Genomic DNA, 22,276 nt, shown 5'->3' with positions numbered 1-22,276 from the left:
GGATATGCTACTTATAGTGCATCTTTCTCCTGCCAACTGCAAGAGCCCCCTACTACTTGCAGAAAAGCAGCTGTTTCACCAGCTGTAATTGTAGGATTTTACAAAAAGCTTACTGGAAAGAAAAGTGGTTTATGTTCTCTTTTTATGCCAGAGAGAAAAGACGTATGTATTTCATGGTAGCCAAGGTAGTGGATCTACATCTAGTAATGACTTGTCCCAAGAACATATTTAATTTTCCTGTGTGAAATGGCACCTTCTCTCTCACAAGCACTAGCAATTCGAGTCACACATAAGTTTTACTTGCCACTACTGTGAGTATTTAAAAAGGAATTTGCTTATCCCAAAAGATGAGGTTTGGGCAAATACCCCATGGCTCCAACAGACCCATTTTTGGCACCCAGCTAAGAGGGATTTTGTTGCACAGGGATACCGTTTTGTATGCTTATCCTGCTGTGATTCAAAATAGCTGTTTTCTCAGGCTTGTCCATTCAGAATGATATCATGTCCCAAGTACTCTCGTTAAATTAATTGCCTGAGTTTTCTTTGTTTTAGGTGGTTGGATAAGCAAGGCTTATTGCCTGTGAGCTCATGGAAATAGCTTCATTGGAACAAATGTTCCATCCATCTCTCCACAGGCTCTACAGAAGATAATTAAAAACCATTTCCCACCCCAAACAGAATCCATTTGTAGCCATGACACATTGTTTGCTACCATTTATTTCCTGGGATCCTTCTATTCTTCCCATGCCAATTTATTAAGCATCAATTAGATTGGGTTTAAAAAGTAGAAATCAAAGTAGCTGCACAGCTCTGAACATTTTTTTCCTCCACAGGTAAACAGGGCTTTAATTCCACAAGTTACAACTGGATCAGAGGCGCAGAACAGCTTTAAGTGTCCAAATGTATCACACTTGACTTAACCTCTTTAACAGCAAAAGGACATTTTACATGGGAAGGAAGAATAGCAAAACTGTGAAAACAAAATGCAAATTTAAAAGCAAAAATGGTCTTCCAGGACAAGTCTTGAAATTATTGCCTGGAAAAGCTGGGATATTTCCCTTTCAGAGACTTGGAAGAACCTTGAAAACAGCTTTTCCTGCTCTCTAGAGTAGATTGCCCCCCATCCCCTCTATTTTTGCAAAGGTATGTAAAGGGACAATTGGCATCACTTTTCCAAAATAATAACTGGTTGGTCTAGAAAGATTGGGGTCCATCTCTGCAGGAAGGAAACTGATTCACAGCTGAATTGGGGGAATTTTGAGGACACAAAGGCAGGAATTGGGTCCTTTGGGGAGGCAAGCAGGAGGAAGGGCCCCCACACATGAAACAAGGCACATATTTCATTCTCCTCCTTGCCATGAGTGGTGAAGCACAATCAGGACTTCTGGTGATGCCATGCTAGCATCCCTGTCTTCTCCCATGTCCCCACATCTGTGGTCATGTGAAGGACTGCACAGCCCTGCTCTGGCTATAGGCACCAGCAAAAACATGAGGAGAGAGTGTGTGTCCCAGTGTTCCTGCATTCCCATCACAGCAGTGAAAGCACTGGCTGTCTCTTGTTTAAACTACAGCCTTGTAAAAAATGGGTGCTGATTGCAAAAGAGCAATGAACAGAAGTCTCATTCACATGCACAGAATCCCTTGAGACAGCAGAAAGAGCAACTTTCCCAGGTCTCAGACATCTGAAGTACCTGTGCAAGTCCCAGAACCAGGGAGATGACCTACACCAAAAGCACTGCAAATTGTAACACTACTAAATAGCACCTTAATTCCAGCTTTGCCTTATTTCAAACCCTGATATATACCTTGTCACATACCCTAACACATGAGCTGTCATGGAACAGGATCAAAGAGAAAGTCCACACCCAAGAAATGCCATGCAGGATTATTTTCCTGCCTTCACCTACAGGAACTTTGTATTTTCAAGTTGAAACATGGGAAATTTAGGTTAGTTACTAGGAAGAAATTCTTTTCTGTGAGGGTGGTGAGGGCACTGGAACAGGTTGTCCAGAGAAGCTGTGGATAATTCATCCCTGAAAATGTGCAAGGCCAGGTTGGATGGGACTCTGACCAGCCTGGTCTAGTGGGAGGTGTTCCTCTCCACAGCAGGCTGGAACCAGATGATTTTAAGGCTTCTTCCAACCCAAACCATTCAGTGGTTAAGAACTTCCTTGTGCACAGGTCTTCTGCAAACACAACAGTTCCCAGACATGGCTGAAGGACGCATCCATGGCTCAGGCCAGCCAACCAAAACCAGCCTGCAGTCTCCCCAGCACTGCAACAATAACGATAAAGACGTGCCAAGCTGACTTTTCAGGGTATGTTTTCAATCAAAATACATGTCTGCTATCACAGTAGGCTGCCCCCTCACTTCACACCTGCTGAACCTGTGCTGCTGTGTGTTTTCTGCTGTTCTTACTGATGCTAATTAAAACTAGCCCTGGGTTTGCCTCTACATGCTGCAGTTGTTTTACTGTGTGGGCAAGCCCTGAGGTCCCAGGCCTTTTAGAAGTGTGAATGAAGCCCTCTGTCTCAGGGGCAATCTGAGAGCTGCTGTGACCATTTTGGGGCATGCAGCCGTTCATTCTCACTGGAGCAAAGCTGACAATTAAATGAGCCAGTGCATTCTGTACAGCTGAAGATGCTTGGTGGATTGACAGTGGAGCTCTGAGCAAAAAACCAAAGGGAAGGACTACCAGAAATTAGGGTATTGCAGTCAGTGAAAGCCAATTTGCACAGATTTACAAAGGGAACTTTATATTAAATTTCCATGCACGCAGAGCTTTGCTGTTCAAGTACACACTTGGCATGTTCTTGCCATTTGCCATAAATGTTCTGACTTGCTTACATTCACTTTTAGAATTATCTCAGGCCATATTATTTGACCCATATTGTTACTACTGAGCACCAAACCACTTGAACTAAGAATTTCTACAGGAAACTTGAAGGGGTTTAGAAGTACTAAAGAAAAATGCAGATGCAGACTTTCATAAAGCTGCTTAGCTGGAAAGAATTGCCAGAAAGTATATTTGTGCTAATGTAAGCCAATTTTTCTGAATTAATTTTGAAACAATTCATCATTCATCCTCCTCACCTCCTTCCAATTTACAGCAGTCTCTGTAAACACAGCCAGGACACTGCAAGCAGATGATAGAACACTTTCCTTTTAAGAAAGACGATGGCATAACTTCATACCTCTATAAACTTCACTATATTTGGTAAAGATTTCATAAAGGTTTGCATTCCATGACCACTACAGGAGCAGTGGTGGTCATTTCTGTATTCCTTGAAGAGCTATGAAAACTAACCCACCACCCAAAACATATATATAGAAGGCAAGTATCTTAGAGTCAGCTAATGTCTCTCTTTTTAATATTATTAAATAACAGAAGCAACCAGGCAGATATAACACTTCAGTGCTCCAGTGACTCTAGTAACAGTTGAACTGGCTTATTTGGCATCTCACCTTGTCTCTGAATATGACCAAAAAGGGATTTTGTTTTGTAAGAATGTGGCACAAAAAGTACTAAAGAATTAAGAGCCTTATCTCTCAAGTTGTCACAATTTCAGTTTTACAAAACTTAACACATGCACCATAGAGAAATTAAAAGCACTGAGATGAACAGCTCGTGGTAGTCAGTTAGAGATTAGACTTTTTCCTCATTAAAGATAAATACACAGTAGCACAACTGAATTACTTTAGGCTAATGAAGGATGAACTCAAACATCACTGCAAAAGTAAATGCTCTTGAAAAGGGCAGACAAATGATTTCTAGTACAAATGTGCTGGGCAAGCCCCTTTTAACAGACAGGTTGTGCTTGTAAACGCAGGCAGATTTCTCAGCATACGAAGGACAAACCTCAAAAATTTCAGCCAGTTAAACAAGACTCACCAGACAAAACCATTGCATTCTGAAACACATTTACAAGACAACTTTTCTAGCTGAAGGTGTTCAACCACAAGATGCTGGTGAGTAACAAGTCACATGTCTGTACATGCAGTGTTTTAAGAATCTGATTTTCTCTGTTCTTCTGGAAACATAAGTATCAGAAGCCTGTGATGGCAGAAAATTTCACAAAGAAAAATGTGAGTTAAAAGAGAACCTCAAAGAGACCAAAATTGTCTTCAAAATGAGGCCAAATTTCAAGATGTTGCTAATTCTGAAGATTAGTGCTATAAAAATAACAGAGAAACTAGAACTGTGATTAGTTGTTTTATAAAAGCCAAGGCAGCAATGGTTGAGAATTGCCATTTGTTTTGGTAAGCAGATGACAAGGCCAACACAATGTGTTTAATAAGTGGAGCTTCAAGTATACGGAATGTATGTGCACACAGGACTTTTTTTTTTTTTTAAATGCAACCAATTAAGTCATGGCCCATCAGGTACAAGCAAATTTAAATTTATGACAGAATAAAATGTTATGAAAAAAAGTACATAATCAAATTCTAACATAGCAGAATCTGGAGAAGATGATCTATCCAGGTTTTAAACACTGTTGAGCCAAAGAACTTTCTCAGACTGAAACACCTTTTCACGTGAAAGGAATTGGAAACTTCAGGATCTATATGGGAAAAAAACCTGCCCAAAAACTTGTATAACCTAGAAGGAGATGCTTTTGAGGATAAAAATTGTTTTCTGTTTCATTCAGTCCTTTAACAGAAGCACTAGGAAAAAGGGTGGGAAAAAATCTGGAACTGATTTAAGCTAAAGACAGTAGTCAATTAAATAGCTAAAGACAACTCAAAATCTCCCAAAATAGGCTCCCTCAGCAGCAGTATGACTACACACCTGAATTTTATCAAGAGTACAATTAATCCAAGACTGGCAGTAGGAAAGCAAGCAATAGACACAAGGGAAAACTGTAGCATTGTGTGTTTTATACAGGTTTTGTTGTAAAGTTGGTTATTTTTTATAAGTTGAGATTATGGTTTGACCCTCGGTTCCCCCCATGTTCCTCCCTCACAGTGGTTTGTCCCTGAGTTGTTTGTCCCTTGTTTTCCCGCCAGTGACCTGCCTGTCAAAGTAACCGATCCCCTGGTCCTTCCCTTTATGTCCTTATAAGTTTATCTCCTCCCTCCTGGTGCTGCCTAGTTTCCTGTCCATCACTGTAACCATCCCCCCCGCCTTTATTTCGAGAAACTTCTATGTCAGTTATCCCTTACTGAAGAGATGATTTGTCTCCTGAGCCTTTTCCCTCCCCTATGCAATCCTTATTGCTTCAGTTGTGTCCCTCGCTCCTCCCCTGGGCTTCGTGCATTGGTTCCCTCGTGTCTCCTCCTGTCAGGCCCATCCCCTTTGTCAGTGCCTCCCCGGACGGTTCTCTGACACCATCACTGGTCCCGCCCGGGACAATAAAGGCTGTGGCACCCATACGAGTGTCCGCTCTCTCCCTCCTTCCCCTCAGTGCTTCGCAGTCCCGCTCTCACGTGTGCCACCACGCCGCAGACGGCACCACTACCTGGGATTCTTGTGAAGAACCTGGGAGTGGCGGCGTCCGTGGTCTCCTCGTAGCCGGCACCCGTCAGCTCCTGTGGCTGCGGGACAGGGTTACAGAAAACCACTAAGAGGGTCCGGTTCACCCTGTAACACTTGGGAGTCACACTCAAATGCATTCTAAGTGTTCCAACTATTTTCTGGCATTTGAACAGTTTCTTCAAGCTGTATGATTGCTAATGAGTGCTAAATACCTCACCAGATTCTTCTTAATTCTACTTGCTTCAGAGATAGCATTTGTATCAGAGTGATGATTAGAAATAAACCAGTGTCAGTCTTCCAGCTTTTCTAACCATGATGACAAACAGCTGTAGCCACACTGACACTTTGGAATAGTGAGAAAATCCAGCCTTACCCACACCATATTCTCCACAACATGTATCTACTTCCATAATGAATATTTAAGGATACAGCAGGTAGAAGCAAACTCACAAGGTGAGTGAATCATAGAAAAGAATTAGAGTGGCATTTTATTACACTGTGAATTCTTACTGATTGACAGCAGTCATAAACTGAAGGATAACAGGCTGGTAAAGCTGGACAGTTTGCATAGGTATTTTTAAACAAAACTGAGAAAGATGACAGATAAATTTCAACAAAAATAATTAAAGTAAGGACAGTACAAAAATAATTAGCACATTTACATCCATTTATCCAATGCCACCTCTTCATGAGCAGAAGAGAGCAAAGACTATAGTATACAGAAATATTACAGTTTAAATCTTCTCACATGTAGTCCAAACAGAAACTAGAAAGTTTATTTAGATTCTGTTTCCTTAAAAGGTTGTTCCTGCTTCAGGTAAGGGAGAGCCATCAAACTCTCATTTGATGACTCAAATGAAGTCATCAAACCTTAAGTCATCAAATCCAAATACTCTACCACTTTTGAAAAAAACAAAACATATTTATAAAAATGAAGCTGGTAAACTACAGCCTGTGGTTCTGATTCAGACATTTATAACAAACAGGACAGAGACAAAATCATGGCCTATGAAGTAAAACCAGCCACAGGCAAGAGTTAAGCCATATGTTCAACAACCCTGGGATCTAAGCTTCTCTTTATAACAAGATTAGCCAGGCAAATCTGAGATAACTGGAGTTTACTATTTTTATCTGTTGCAAAGACCACATGAAAAAGTAAATAAAGACAATTACATTTTGTGACAAAAAAAAAATTAAATACAAGAACCAATTTAAGAAAAGAAACCCAAACAACCAGGAACCCCAAAATACCTAGTAAGACCAGCCTACTAATTAGGCAACAATTTCAAACTGCTAAATTGTAGAGATTTAGTCATCACCCCTTAGAAACAAATATGAAAAGGCTTAAAATTCTTTTTTTATCAAACATAACACATTGCTGTGAATATGAATAAACTCCAGCTGTTCACCAATATGACAGAGGACATCAGATTATTAATCTAACAATTACAGACATTTCAAAAGTGGCATTTTTGAACCCTTGTAAATAGATGGAACAAGCTTCCATTTTTGTGAGCAGTTCTGATGGCATGGTGTTAGTGTACTGAAGTATCTTCCTTTACATTTCCTCAAGGCTCCTTTTGATAGCTTCTTGCAGTTCTGCATCTTGCAGTTCTGCATCTTGCAGTTCTGCATAAATAAAAAAAGACTGTAATGTCAAACTGCAATTGATAACTAGACATAAACACAACTACCTTAATATTACTACATAAACCATGAACTTATTTCTGTGGGCAATGTCAGCAGACTGCAAAAAACCCTTAAGAAACAGATGAAAATATTTCCCCTCCTTGTTTTATGCTATCTTTTCAACACTGCAAAATGTGGAAAACAACTCTACAACTTTTCACTGTCTTAACCAGGAGCAGCCCAATGATTAGTTTAGGACCATAATTGTAACTCTGTATTTACTGCTCAAACTAAAAGCAAGATTAGAACCCATAGGTATGCACCAAGAAAAATAAACAAAGTATTAAAAAAACCCAATGTATATACATAACAAGCAGAGAGGTTTCAGTATTTTCTTTCCAGTTCCTTATCCAGAGATATGCCCATATCTACATTCTGACTTGGCAGCAGTGTTGTCACTCTTACCAGGTAGGCCAGACAAGTAGATAAAAGTCAATCTCAGCAGTGAGAATAGTCTAGATCAGGGCTGTTACAGTTTTGGTGGTGAGGAGAAAAATTGCATTGCACTCATCTGACTTCTTAACGATCTCAAACAACTTTCATAATACTCAAAAAAGAAACTGTGTTTGCATTACATTTAGGTTGTTTTGGGCACTAATTGCTTGGTGTAAGTAATCAAATAGCATAAATTTGACAAGGTTTGTACACACAGCAAATATTAATATAAAAAATATAGCTGGAAAAATTAAAGCAGCTTTCAGACACTGTCATTCATGAATTACTCATCTTCTGCTTTAGGAGGACACAAGCACATCCTATTAAAAAGAAGGATTTGTCTATTCTTATGAAAAAGGAAATAGAATTTTAAAACTGTAATAATTGTTGGGCTGTTTTATGCAAGGCTGAGATTTGGAACAGAGATCATATCACTGGCTGCTCTCTCATGCATCTGGACTTTCCTGTAATGTCCAGAACTACTGATAAAATAAGAATTGCTTAAAGAAAAATATTACATGCTCACAGAAACAAACAAAACCAAACAAAGACCAAAATCCATCTGCTGACAACTGCTTGCATTAAAATATGTTATTTAGCCACTAAACCTGCACAAAAGTACAGAATAAGGTCCAAGCTGTGACTCATCTGCAGCCAGGCTGCTTCAGAAGGTCAGGTGCCTCTGCACTGCAGCCTCAGAAGTGGGACCTCCTGCATACACCAAATGCCACTGCTATCCCAGTACTGGGGTGGGGGGGCTGAATGCACCAAACTTTCAGTGCTGGAGATGAAGGCTGGACACTTAAAAACAGTGTTTAGTAACAGCTGGTAAACTTACAACTGAATAAATTCTGGGAACATAAGATTGATGAGTAATCAGTTTTATCACAGAGCTTGTACAACTTTTTTAGTTTATTTCCATTAGGTGGAGGGGCAGAATCAAGTCTTTAACAATAAGTTATTCTCAAAGTACATTGTGGTCTGTCACCAAAAATGCGTGACTACACTGAACACCACCAGTAAGCTCAACAGCAAAAGGATGAAAACAATTTCAAATCATGTAAGATAGGATGTGAATGGACAGATGTGATGCTGATTCAACCTTGTGCATAACTCTACAGCTCTTTCAGGAGATCAGAGTGCTTTATTGTGAAATGATATCTAATCTTGCATTTATTCAGAAGTTCAACTGATTAGTCAATAGTTCTGCTCTGAGACAACACAGTCATATTAAACTGGTACAAAGTGAACTCAGTCTAGTCTTTAACTGACTGGTACCCTGTGGTGTCCAATGAAATAGATTTTTAGTTTGATGGCATACTTTTCTTTTTATACTTTTTATACTTATAACTCACCACAGCAATCTTCACTACTCAAGACTGCCCAACCTAATTTAGAGAGTATTCCTAAGAGGTCACTTGCTGTAAAACTGTTTGTAAGTTCAGTTTCTGTATCTTCCATAATTAATAGTGCTCTTGAACACAGAAAAGTAAAAACTGACAGACCTTCTTTCTTTGTTTCTTCTAAGCTCCGCTTCAGTGTTTCTTTCATATCTTCATCCTCTTCACTATCTGAACCTTAAATGCACAAATGAAATAAATGACACATTGCTTCTAATAAAGATATTAACAGCCTCTCTTGCATTTCTCTTACTGTAACACCAACTGATTTGAAGAGTACACTTGTTATGACATAAAAAAATCAAGATAAAAATACATTCCAGTGGTAGTTTAAGACAGTAACTCAGGAGAAAGTTATTTTTCAGCTACCTCCTTTCCCTTGTCCCCACAATCTAGAGGCAGATTGCTGCAATTTTTTATTACGGTAAAGCAGCAACGAGAAATAATAGGTGCAGAAGCTGCTGTGTCAGCTGCATTTGTGGGGGGTTTGGTAATATTCAGTTATTAAAAATGACTCACTTTCTATAAATTACTCACTTTCTATAAAATGTATCAAGGATTTCATTATGGGAAGAAGTGTCTTAGTGTGTCTCTGCCTACACATGACTGTAGCTGTGTTTTATTCCCCAAATACTGCATTTGAACAATGGAGTGCTAAAACTCAACTGAGCAGTGCAATCCAGCAGATGTTGCTGTTCAAGTCTCATATAAGCAGAAGGTTGATAGATTTAGTTTAATCTGTTAGTTCATCACAACCCAGCCCAGTCAAAGCTCCACAACTTTTCCCTTTCTTAATAACACTCTCCACAAGGCTGGTTTCCAGCTCCAGAAGGACAGCTTTGTTTTGAAGTGTCTAGTGTACCTGAAGTGGTGAGGGGTTTGGTTGGTTGGTTTAGTTTGTTGTTGGTTGTTTTTTTCCCCATGAAACAGAGGCACAGTAAAGTACAGGTTAAAAGCCAAGCCAATGAGTCACGTTATGCATTCATGCTCCTGCTACAGGCTATTGCTATTTTGGGAGATGGTCTCTGTAATGAGGTCTTACAGTATTAGCAATCAACAAGGTCTCCTGCAGTCATACCAACAGAAGCACTCCCCTTAAAGTCATCACATTTATTAATACATCTGTATACTTCTGATTACATCAACCAACAAAGAACTTTCTGATATGGCCATCTAATTTACTGACTGTGTGACTTCTGGCATTTTGAATTACCCAACTTAGCTATTCAAATTGTCAGGTAAGCTTCCAAAATTTGTTTTCAAACCTCTGACACACAACCTGTTTGAGCAGAACCTTGCTGACTTTCCCAATTCCAGGAATAAAAATTCCAACAGCTGGTGTCAAACAGTGATCAGCAGCCCAAAAATATGCCACAAATTTAAATGTTATTTCTCCACTTACTTGGCAGACCGACTGTGAACTCTTTTTGGGGCTGCCTACTATTTCTGAGCAGACGAGATACTAATTCTGACATCATTTTCCAAAGCAAAGCAAAGGAAAGAAAAATCCACACCCCTTCATCCCCCACAGCAGTCACTACAATTACTAATGAAAGGGAGGAAAAAGCACAAAGGAAAGGCTTTTTGCAAGTGGCTTCTTCCTAATTAACTATCCTTTTAATCTTCCAGCCTGGAAGACATGTCAGACCACTCTAAAAAGTTTTATACCTGTTAGAGGTGGAACAGTTGAAGCAATCACTCCCTAACTCAATTCTTGGCTTAGTACACATGACATAAAAACACTTCCAGCGATGGGGCACCCACAGCTTTTCTGGGCAACTGGTCAAGTGCCTCACTACCCTCAAAGTAAATAATTTCTTCCTACCATCTAATCCAAATCTTCCTTTAGTACAAAATCATTCCTCCTTGTCTTGTCACTATCTGCCCACATAAAAAGTCCTTTTTTATAAGGCCTCTTTCAGTACTGGAAGGCCACAATGTGGTCTCCTCAGAGCCTTCTGTGCTCCAGGATGAACAACCACAACACTCTCAGCCTTTCTTTCCAGCTCTCTGATCATCTTTGTGGCCTGCTTTGGACCCACTTGAAGAGATCCATGACTTTCTTGTGCTGAGGACCCAGAACACAGCACCCTTGTGGGGTCTCATGAAGCCGGAGCAGAGGGGCAGAATCCCCTCCCTTGACCTGCTGGCCACTCCTCTTTTGATGCAGCCCAGGATGCCATTGGCCTTCTGGGTTGTGACTGCACACTGCTGGCTCATGTCCAGCTTTTCATCCATGAGACCCCCCAAGTCCTTCACTGGTCTGTTCACATGCAGCTCTTCTCCCAGGCTGTATTCATGTCTGGAATTATCCCCAGCCAGGTGCAGCACCTTGCACTTGGCCCTGTGGAACTTCCTGAGGTTCTCATGGGCCCACTTCTCAAGTCTGTCCAAGTGTTGCTGGATGACATCCCATCCTTCAGGTGCAACTGCACCGCTCAGCTTCATGTCATCTGCAAACCTGCTGAGGCTGCCCTTGATTCCACTGTCCGTGTCACCAGTAAAGAGACCGAAAAGCACTGGTCCCAAGGCAGAGTCCCCGGGGGTCACCATCTGTCACCAGCCTTCACTTTGACATGCAGCCACTGACTACAGCTCTCTGGCAATGTCCATCCAGCCAATTCCTTATCCACCAACAAGTCCAGGCAGATATCACAGCCTTCCCTTGTCAAGCACTGCAGTTGCTCCATCATAAAACGCTACCAGACTGGTCAGGCAATGTCACAGAATGATGGAGATTGGAAGGGACCTCTGAAGTCATACTGTCCAGCCTCCCAGCTCAGTCAGAATCATCTATTGCCCAGGACTCTGTCCAGATAGCTTTTGAGCAGTACTCAAAAGACAATGTAGCGGGGAGCTCCAAACTTGTTAGATATGACCTTACTGAATAAAGTGAAATAATCTTCCTCAACCTACTGGCAACAATCTTCCTAAAGCAGCCCAGGGTACTGTGGAACCTCTCATCCACCAGAGCACACATTAGCTCACAGTCAACCTGCTGTCCACCAGAACCACCAGGTTCTTCCCTACAAAGCTATTTCCCAGCTAGTTGACTCCTGCTCATCATATATTGATGCTTGAGGCTGTTTCTCCCCAGATGCAGAATTCTCCACTTCCCTTTGTTGAACTTCATGAGATTCACTGTGAGTCCACTTCTCTCCTGTCAAGGTTCCTCTGGATGGCAGCACAGTTCCTGTGGTGCACCAACTGCCACTCCCAGTTCTGTCATCAACACACTTGCTGTAGGTATACTCTGCCCCATCATCTAGGGCATTAACAGATATTAAAAAGGATCAGCCCCTGTACTGGGACACAGCTGGCTCCTGACCTCCATGCCACAGATCACCATGTTCCAGGTCTGGTGGTTCAGCCAGCTTTCAATCCACCTCAGTTTTCTCATCCAGCCCACACTTCATCAACATACACTGCTGAAACTGCTGGCATCTTCTAATAATGAGATGCCACAGCTGGCATCTTCTAATTTTGAGAAACCAGATATGTCCTGTCCCTCTTGCTAAAATCCTTAGCACATGCTATAGCTCCCAACTCCTTTGGTGTCAGAGGAAAAGCAGCTGCCCAGTTTCAGAGGCAAGAGATCTTAAGATTTCTTGTACTCTTCTCTAGTAATACATTTTATCAAATACACATCAGGTAAGAACCTGTGACTGTACCTGTTCTTTCAAAAGAAATCCTACTGCTCACTACTGGCCTCACATACTGACATACTCCTACTGGAAGAATGAGAAAACGGGAAGGCAAACTCCGGATGAATTTAGAGCTCAGAATTATTTTTTGACATTTCATGTCTCTGAGCTTCTTCTTCTGGGGAAAGACTGGTAACTTTCACAGAATGTAAGCGCCACCCACTGTCCTGCCATCAAAGCACCCCAGCCTGAGTTTGGATTAGCTGCCCACACAGCTCAGGGTAACATCCCCCCACTGTATCTTATTCTATATCCTGCCACTAATCTTCTTCTTTTGCAACCACCCCAGTTACCACCAACCCTTTCATAATTTCCATCAGGTTTAGCACCAGAGACTCAACTTTCCTTCCCCAGCCTTCCTCCTGCTCCCTTACCACACAACACACCTCTTGTCTCCTGTACAGTCTCACATCCCACCTCCACTTCCCTCCAAAAATACTCCTTCTCTCAGTCTTGTCAGTAACTCCCAATCTCACCTGCCCCTTTCCCATTCCAATGTACAGTGGCATTCACATCACGCTGTCTCTCCAACCACTGACCCTTCTCCTCTTGCAGCTGCTCTCTGGAGTTTTAGTGCTACCTTATGGATACAATTTGTTAACTCAGTCAGGATCCCAGGAATTACTTAGCCAAAAGCTTTAGATCAGTACCCCACCCTTATCTTTGTTAGCAATCACATTTGGTATGTGTGACCATGCTGCCTTTAAAACACCTTCTCTGGATTCTAGAATCTTGTCTTTTATTCCTTTTTTCATATGCCCCTGGAGGATCCTTCCCACATACTCCTCCCCAATGCTTACTGCTCTAGTCTCTCTTCATATTAAGGTAATATCATCTGTAAATGCAAGTACAGCTACGCCTTGCTGAGGATTACCACCATACAAGCCCTCTCTTCCTCCATGCAAAGCAAGCTTCACTCTGTCTATCTCTGCCTACAGTTGCTCATTCAAGCATAGAACAAATAAAAACAAAGCTTTCAAGCTGCCACTCTCCTCCAATTGCATTTCTTGGAAACTGTGGCCAATATAATTATTAGTCACTCAGACTTTCATCTAACCTTTATCTTAGACTCCTCTCTCAAATTCAAAGCCAGATTCAAGCTGAACCTCAAGAATTTTTTTGGTATGATCTGAGTGGTGAGGTCTTCCCAGTTCATGCACTGGCCTCCAATTGTTGAGACTCATTATCGTAGGTGTCAGCACATGGCTTTCTCCCTAGGGCATGAACATACAAGAGATGCCACTGGCATACCAAACCCAGTGGTAACTTCCTGCTGCAGCTAACACCAGGTTACAACTGAAGCATGACTTTCTTATCACTCTCTACTGCAACAAGCTGTGGCTGCTATAATAAAGAAATATATTACTGAAGAAACCATAATTCATTCATAGTGCATCACTCTGCAGATGCCCATGCCCTTCACATTCAGTTTCACATTCAGGAAATCAGGGCCTGGAGGCTGTGATTTGCCATCTGTGTTAACTGCTGGTTTGGAAAAAGCAGAGATGGGACAGATGTAGTAATACTGGACCTCAAACTGCACCACACAAGGATGTTCACCCATGAAAATCTTCACTATGGAGAAGTAAAGCAACTATTCTCAATGTCTTCTCTAAATTTGTTCTTCTGTCCTTTTAAATTATTTTGTTGGCTGTAGGTAAAACAAAAGTTTTTGGGCATAGTGGGAGCTAGGCAGCTTGGGAGCATTCATTAAAATGAACTGAAATCCTGCTCTTCCAAACATAAAACTCATGGAATCTGCATTTGGTAGTATTTAAACATTTCAGGCAAGAGCAGCAGATTGAGGATGTAGGCTGGCAACTCCATTTGAGTACAGGAAAATGTACTTTATGGGTCAGTGAAAGAGCCATGGTGGCTATCTGGCACACAAAACTACATTCAGTACACCAGTGACTCTGACAGGCTCATGAGCCAGACTGGCTCTTCAAAAGAAAGGACAAGAAATACTTTCAAAAATTTGTTCTTATTATTTAAGAGTTGGTTTTACATAAGAGCTCAGTCACTGAAGGATCTCATTTGAATATAACTGGGAGAAATACAGTTAAGCTAAAGACTTACACAAAAACAACTTGTCAGCCAAAAAGTTGTGGCATTCCTGTCAGTGTACAGATGGATATGATGACCACAACCTACTATCAGCTTTGCCCTCAACATTGTCCAGCATTCATTAAAAGTGTACTTTCAACACACAGGATATCATCAAGACACAGATAATGGAATAATGATATTTTTCTGCCAACTACAGGTTTTTTTGTTATAAAGGAAGACACTGAAAACTCTTCTCTTCTGCCCTTCCCAAACCACTCAGTTAATGTGCACAAAGCTCTTGTCATGTGATGTGGCTTCACCATAAAAGCAAAAACCTTCTTCATTTATGAACTCAGGCTTAGCAGCAGCGAACAAGAATGCCTACTCTTGTCATGCCTCAAAGAAGTTCAAGCATCTCCTCCAGCCAAGGGTTTCCTATAGTAACATACAGTTGGTATCGTATGGCAACATATGCAGAAAATTTTATTTTTATTACTTATTTTAAAATAAATGAAGTACTATAGTTCCCACAGCAGTTGTACTGGTAAAACAGTTCACAAGATGCACCTGTCAGATTGCCACATCCAAACACAATCCAGCTGCTCAGAAGCTAATGATAGCCCTGTCAAGGTGATTTAGGGAAAGAACTTTCTCATTTTGCAGCTCATTCAATACCAACAACGGCCTGATATTTTTCAACATGATTCTCTGTCCTGTTTCTCACTTTTTTCTCTCTCCAGAATAATAGCCATAAGCTTGAGAAAGTCACAAAGCAAGCAGTTCTTGTTTGCATTTCCTTACACTCAGCTGCTTCTCTGTAACAGGTAAACAAGTTATACCAGCCTATGACACACTGCACCACTTTCCACCTTAACCCTCCAATACCAGCTTTGCCACATTAAGACTTGCAAATGATGGCTGATGCTGCTGCTGTGCACTATGTAGTGGCTTTTTCTTTTTAAAGAAAAACTTTATAAACTCTTGGTAACAACATCATCCCACAATGCAGCAAGTACAGACCTATTACCAACAGTGAATTCTCTAATACTATGTTTTAATACATGACAGGGAGACAAAGGCAGCTCTTGCTGTTTGAGTCTCCCCTTGGTGACACTGACTAAAAAAGGGGACAGTTCTGTTCCTTACAAGTTTGTTAAGGAATGCCAACAGCCAAAGGAATCATGTGTCATTCCATCAATTTCCTGTTCAAGGATTTTTTTTTATAATGACTACATGTGCAACTCAAGTGGAACACACAATGAGCAGCCAGACAGCAAGTTAAGGTTTGCAGCCTCCAGGTAGGGCCAACTACCACAACAGTAAATATTAATGTAGTAAAGGACATTGAAAGAAGTGTTAAATTAAGAAACTTCTAATGCCTGGGGTGGCCAGAAAACTCTGTAAGTACCTTTTCTGTATCAAAAGCACTTAAATCAATTCCACCTCACCACATACAGTATTTTTTTTCCAGAAAGCTATTTAATTATCCTATCCTAAACAGCAGTACCATGTTATAGCCCTCATAAACCTTATCAAGACTAGCAGTGTACATTTTCAGAAAACAGTTTAGGGCTAATTCAGAAACAACTTTCTCTAACATATTCTGAATTTACAGCCCTACCAAACCACAACAAGAAGCCAGAAAAAGCAAAAATGTCTACAGAGAAATGTTAAGTCTTCCAGGAAAGTAGCAAAAGACTTTGAAATGCTGATAAGTATTAAAACTCATCTCAGCTCTGGTACCCTTTGCATGACAATGAGCTGGCTCAATCCTCTTTGATTATCCTATATAAAATCAATGTGACTATTTTAGCATGCCATTAGAATCTAGCACTTTAGAGAATTCAAAAACTTCCACTGAGATTTTTTTTCCAAATGGTGTGTGAGTCGTGCCAGTGAAGACACTTATCAAATGACAGGAAGTAGCCAGGAGGTCCAAGTTAAAATAGAAGTATTTTGAGAAATAATGATGTTTTAGCTGGGTCACATTTGTTTGAATGTGAACAGATAGAATAAATCAAGCCAAACAGATCTGAGGACAAATTGATAACCATGCACACAAGAGTGCTTCAAACAGCTTCTCTTGAACTAGAAAGGAGTCATCAAATTCAAACATTAGTTTTGTCTCCTGCTATAATAAAGAATACAGGGATGATTTTTTTACATTGAATAAAAATGCTTCATTAAGTCTGTTTTCAAAACATGCCCAAGCATCATGATTTTCTAATCTATTATTCACTGAAATACCACAAGAAGCACCAAGCAACAGTTTATGCTACCAGTGTAAGTGTTCCATTTTTTTTTATTGGAAAGAACTCAGTGTACTGGAAAAATTGTGTTTACTGTTTACTTTGTACCTTTTGTTGTATCTGAAATGCTGTTTAGCAAGGCACACATCAAGTCCCCTTCAATGTGGTGAGGATTCAGGATGCGAGCTGACCGCTGGGTCATTTTGAATTGGTTTTCCAGTTCCAGGAAGCTTTTGTCTCCAGAAAGAACAGTGAAAGGAATTTGCTTGGGCAGGTGCTCATCCAGACGACCAGCCTAAACAAAACAAATAGCAAGTGTTGAACAGAGATCATGTTTTTATCTCGTGGCATTTGGCTGGCTTTGTGCAAGACTGGTCTTCATTGGAAAGTTTTCTGTACCAATTTATTCCTGCCTTTATGATCCAAGCCACATTACCCCACTGTGAAAGGCACTGTGTCAAGAGTTTGATGCTCATTTCTTCTCTATGCACAATAGATACTGGTGATGGCTACCAGAACAGTACAGATGGAGTATGGCACAAATTCCTAAAAAGCAGCATTTTAGAACTCTCTCTACATAAAACAAGTCATCTCTACAGAGCATTTTAAGAGTAACATAAAAAGCATGATGAAAAATAAAACTACTGTTGCAAAAATGTGCTTATACAGATAGATAGGCAGTAATTTATTTAACTGATGAAGCACTATATGGCCTCAAGCTGCACCAGGGGAGGTTTAGATTTTCACTGAAAAGATTGCCAAGCATTGGAACAGGCTGCTCAGAAAAGCAGTGGAGTCACCATCCCTGGAAGTGCTCAAAAATCACGTGGATATGGCACTTAAGGACATGGCTTAATGACAGTGGTAGTGCTGGGTTAATGGCTGGATTTTAGGATCTAGAAGGTCTTTTCTGACCTTAAAATCTATGATTCTACATTAGGAACACGAGTCCCCATGGCATCCCAGATTCCTGTCCCTCACCTCCACATCCCCAACCCTGCCAAAGGCCAAAGTCTACTGAATAAAGGCACTGCCCTTTGTCAGCTCAACAGGGTCTGTGAAAGCAGCACCATTCAACTCCACTGTAAACATGGCTCGAGATTAGGGCTACTTGAAGAGAGACAAAGGAGATACATATCACTCTCAAAGAGAAACTGTAACAAGTGCAGGATTTTTACTCTTCATTCCCTAACCAGCTCCCTTCCCCTCCACAACAGACTGTTGTCCAATTCAGGCTAATTTTTAAGTCACTTCTCAACCACCTGACTCCACTCAACCCAGGTTTATCATTCTTTACAGGGGACACAGAAGTGTCATGGAAAGAATCTGAAAATGTTATCTGCTATTAGTACTTAATATCAATAGCAGATAGCATCTGCCACCCTTCTCTGGGAACAGGACACAATAAAGCAAGCGTGCCCTAACTTACATGAACACAGAGAGCAAAGTCTGCTGCTTCTCTTCTGGTACTGCAACGTGGATGAAGAAAGAAACATCCAATCCTCTTAAGATAATTGTAAATTTTGCAATGCACTGGAGGCTTCCAGTTGCTGTATCCTCCTATACAGTGAAGGGGAATAATATTAATAACAATAAAAACCAAACATGAAAAATAAACAAAACATGGGTTTGGGTAGAAACACCTCTATGAATTAAGAATGCAAGAAGGCAAAAGCAAATATAAAACTGTCTTTAAAGACAGAATTTATTCTGACCAATGTGAAAGCTAAGAATAACCCAAATCCCCCCAGCCTTCTTGTTCTTTAGATAGAAGGCAAAAAAATATGATGCTACTCTATCAATTTTGTACAGTTTTTTTTCCTTCAAATCCTGAAAAGCTTATCTTCTAAATATCATGTGCTTTTAGACACAAGGATGTGTTTTTCTGCAGTCTGAAGCACAGTTACAGTTAATGTGCAGAATCAGAAGAGCTCTGGAAACATAGTACAAGTACAGAAATGCTTCTCTTAGGGAAACCTGTACTAGAGGAGTTACACAGTCAACATGCACAGTAACTGCCTCACACAGCCCATGTCAGAATTCATTAAAAAGAGGATCCAAAATCTGGAGTAACAGCTGAGAGAAATGCTGGAGTCCTGACACACTCATGGATGCAGTCAAGGACAAGCAAAATGAGGCTACAACTGGGAAAAAAGTGCAGGAATTTTTTAAACAGTATACCAAGCATGTAGGTACAGGCTAAGAAAATAGGTGGACAATAAAGATGAGCTGAGTGTAGATAAAATCAGTACCAGACTGAAACAAGTTGCAAGGGAAAGGAAAGAAGCAGGAAGTCTTTCAAGAAGAGGGGAAAAACCAGAGGAGCTTGCCCCATAAAAACACATATGGCACCATAAAAAGGCAAGCAAGTGGAAGGATCATTTGACCAGAGTGACTAAGAATCTTTGAACATTCCAATGGCAAACAAATAATGAGTCTGCAACATGGAGTTGCAGACAGCAACAAAATGTTGCTTTATCTGTTAGATGATAGAGTGGCTGGATGTAGGAAAGGATTTTGAACAGAAAATGAAAGCAGTCATTGATGGCACTTCACATGAGGACATGGGAAACCAGTGTTCAAGTAACCAGGCTGCAGAGGATGGTTTACATCAACATGTCCACCCACAGTCTGACAAAGAAAAAGCATTCCTCAGTAGATTCCTCCTGTTTCCTCCCTGCCTTTTCAGCCTAATGGCAAGAAGATGATGGCAAAAATGATCACACAGATTAAGAGTCTGCACAGAAATGATTTAGTGGAACCTGTCCATAAGAAAAAAATGCTATTTGCAAGTTGTTCTTGTCTGCCCTCAGCCACTGCTATTTGGGAAAGACTTGTATTTAGCTGGCCTGTTTTTTAGCCGCATAAATGTGCAACATAAGCATTTGACCAGGGCAGCTGAAAACAACGACAGACCTGTATTTATGTCATTTGTTAGCCCACAAATGGATGAAAGACTGAGTATCTGAAGACAGAAACAATACAGAGTCCAGACAATACAATGGAGGAACTCAAAGCAAAGCTAAGGCTATACTAGAAACAGGAATAATAAAAATAATGCAGATATATAGTATAAAAATAATAATTAAAATTCAGAAACGTTGTTTGGGAAATTCAGGAAAAAAATGTTGCTGTATTTTCACAGGTGAAACAAACAAGAATAGCATGCCTCAAGTAACTACACAAATCATTATTATGAGAAGGTACCTACAACAATACATTCAGATGTGCCTGGGAGCAACCTTAGTGTTCCCAGGCTCAAAACCAATATAATTGACACTAAAACTGGTAATTTTTTCTTTAATATGAATATGGCCCATTTTATTTCCAAGTAACTCTTTAGCATATTTGTTTAGTTCAGGTGCTTAAGGGGCCATTGCCATGAGGCAGCCTGCATGCAGCAAACCCATTAGGAAGTAAGGAATTGAGTGGTGCTGATATGGGCTGTGCTGTGCCATCAGGCACCTGTGTTTGGAACATCTCTGGGCACAAAACTCCTAACAAGCAGGGAACAGATTACAGGTTCAGGAGTACAGATTACTGAATCTCTACCACTTTACAGCTATACTTGCTCTGCCTTCATCAACTAACTGGAAAATCTGTTTCTAAGAGGAAAAAAAAGTGACCCAGGCATCAACAGGCCTTTCTGTACAATCTGAGCAGCATGACAACTCTCAGCTTTCAGAATAGCCTTGATTATCTTTTAGGGGAAGAGATAATGAAAAACTCTTAGCAAGGAAGTGCAGTGCAATAGTGTTTAGCAAGTGCAAAACACACCTGACCTGCAAATCTGGTAAGATGATGACTGTGTTCCAGGCCATAAATATTTTGAAACTATCCCTTATCTATGTTTTACTGAAAAAATCAAGGTACCACAGATAAAATAATTGTAAAGGTAGATAGAAAGAAAACCTGTAGAAAAAGCATGAGGTAGACAAGCAGTTGGTTTAAAAACAGTTAGATAAAAACATCAAGTTAAATGGATGCTACTGGCAGACTTTGCAAAATGGTATGACCTATAAGGTCTCTTTCAACCCAAACCATTCTATCATTCTATGAAACCCATGACAATGTGAGTTCCATCAATCACTGGTATCTTTAAGATGGGACATACAGCTATTGTTGTACAGGATGACCAGGACCACTCTCTACAAAACAGGCCAGAGACAGAACAAAATTAAAAGTCTAAGAGTGTAAAATCATGCCTTCTGGAACTAAAAATCCAAACCAAAATAAAAAATCCCAGCCTTAAGAGAAGGACTTAGGAGTTAATATAATCTCTGAGTACTTTGGGTGCCCTAATAATTATGAAAATATGGTACAGCTGAAGTAAGTTCATAAGGGAAGCCAGAAAGACTCCTAAACAGTTCTGCAATTCTGGAACTATTCTACAAGGACTCGTAGGAGCAGTGGAGGTTTAGATGGAATTGGAAAAGTTCAAGAAACTACTTTAGAATCTTAGTGCCTACTTGCTCCTGTTCTTTATTCTCTCAGATTCAAGGAATCACTGCTTGAGTATATGTGTAGACTTGTTAATCTTATCTTTGAATTTACTTCAAACATTGTTTTTACCTTGAAAACCCCAGATAAATGTCCCTTGGTTCAGGTTAGCTGGCAGCTGTGTGAAAAAGCTTCCCCAGTTGTCCAGATCCACCAACACAATGTGAGTCATGGTACTCAGATAGTCAAGATCAGGAAGTTCACCATCTTCAATGGGATAAAAAGGACACATTACAAATTCATGTGACTTTCTGATCAACAAACTTGCTTTTGAAAACTCTTGTAGACACATATGTAAGTGAAAAGTCACAGAAAGATAAGCTACAAAACATGATGCTATTTGATGACTGCATAGATTTTAAAATCAACTGAATTAGCACTTAATAATGCCCAAATTAGAGAGAAAAGTAGAATCTGTCCATATGATGATGATGTAGACCTGGATAGTTTTATGGTAAGCACAGAGAGCTGTCGTCTGCACCAAGACACTTTAATAACTCATTTAATGTCCAGCTGTGTGCCCCTGACGATGGCAAGTCTCTGTGACATTCACCTGCTTGCCTGCATAAAAGCACATAAAATGTTTAGATATGCACTTTTTGCTGTACTTCTAACATAAATGTCTACCTCTTAATCAAAAGCATTATGGCACCACTAGTAATCAAGAAACACTTCCAATTTCTGAACACAAGCAAACAATACATACTGGGAATATAAGTTCTCAGCTGATACTGCCTTTTGGCAAGCTAAGAAAGCTGAGATGATGGTATAAC

The 22,276-nt window shown here is 40.3% G+C and overlaps 1 protein-coding gene across 1 annotated transcript in view; it reads right to left on the bottom strand.

The window, feature by feature from the left end:
- Window positions 1-5,935: 5,935 nt before the first annotated feature.
- The window catches only part of ZNF451 (zinc finger protein 451), a 32,305-nt gene continuing 15,964 nt past the window's right edge, over window positions 5,936-22,276 (bottom strand). The window contains exons 11-16 of the mRNA XM_054279951.1: window positions 21,576-21,710; window positions 18,433-18,563; window positions 17,112-17,298; window positions 9,107-9,178; window positions 8,440-8,452; window positions 5,936-7,138 (exon numbers count right to left, since the gene is read on the bottom strand). Coding sequence (XP_054135926.1) covers window positions 7,036-7,138; window positions 8,440-8,452; window positions 9,107-9,178; window positions 17,112-17,298; window positions 18,433-18,563; window positions 21,576-21,710 — 641 coding nt within the window. The 3' untranslated portion in view covers window positions 5,936-7,035. The remainder of the gene's footprint in view (window positions 7,139-8,439; window positions 8,453-9,106; window positions 9,179-17,111; window positions 17,299-18,432; window positions 18,564-21,575; window positions 21,711-22,276) is intronic.

The sequence above is a fragment of the Melozone crissalis genome, unplaced genomic scaffold, assembly GCF_028551555.1.
Source record: "Melozone crissalis strain CALT ecotype California unplaced genomic scaffold, PUWL_Pcris_2 ptg000027l_1, whole genome shotgun sequence".
NCBI lineage: Eukaryota > Metazoa > Chordata > Aves > Passeriformes > Passerellidae > Melozone > Melozone crissalis.
The sequence above is the reverse complement of the archived record's forward strand: the minus strand, read 5'-3'. Positions and strand labels throughout refer to the sequence as shown.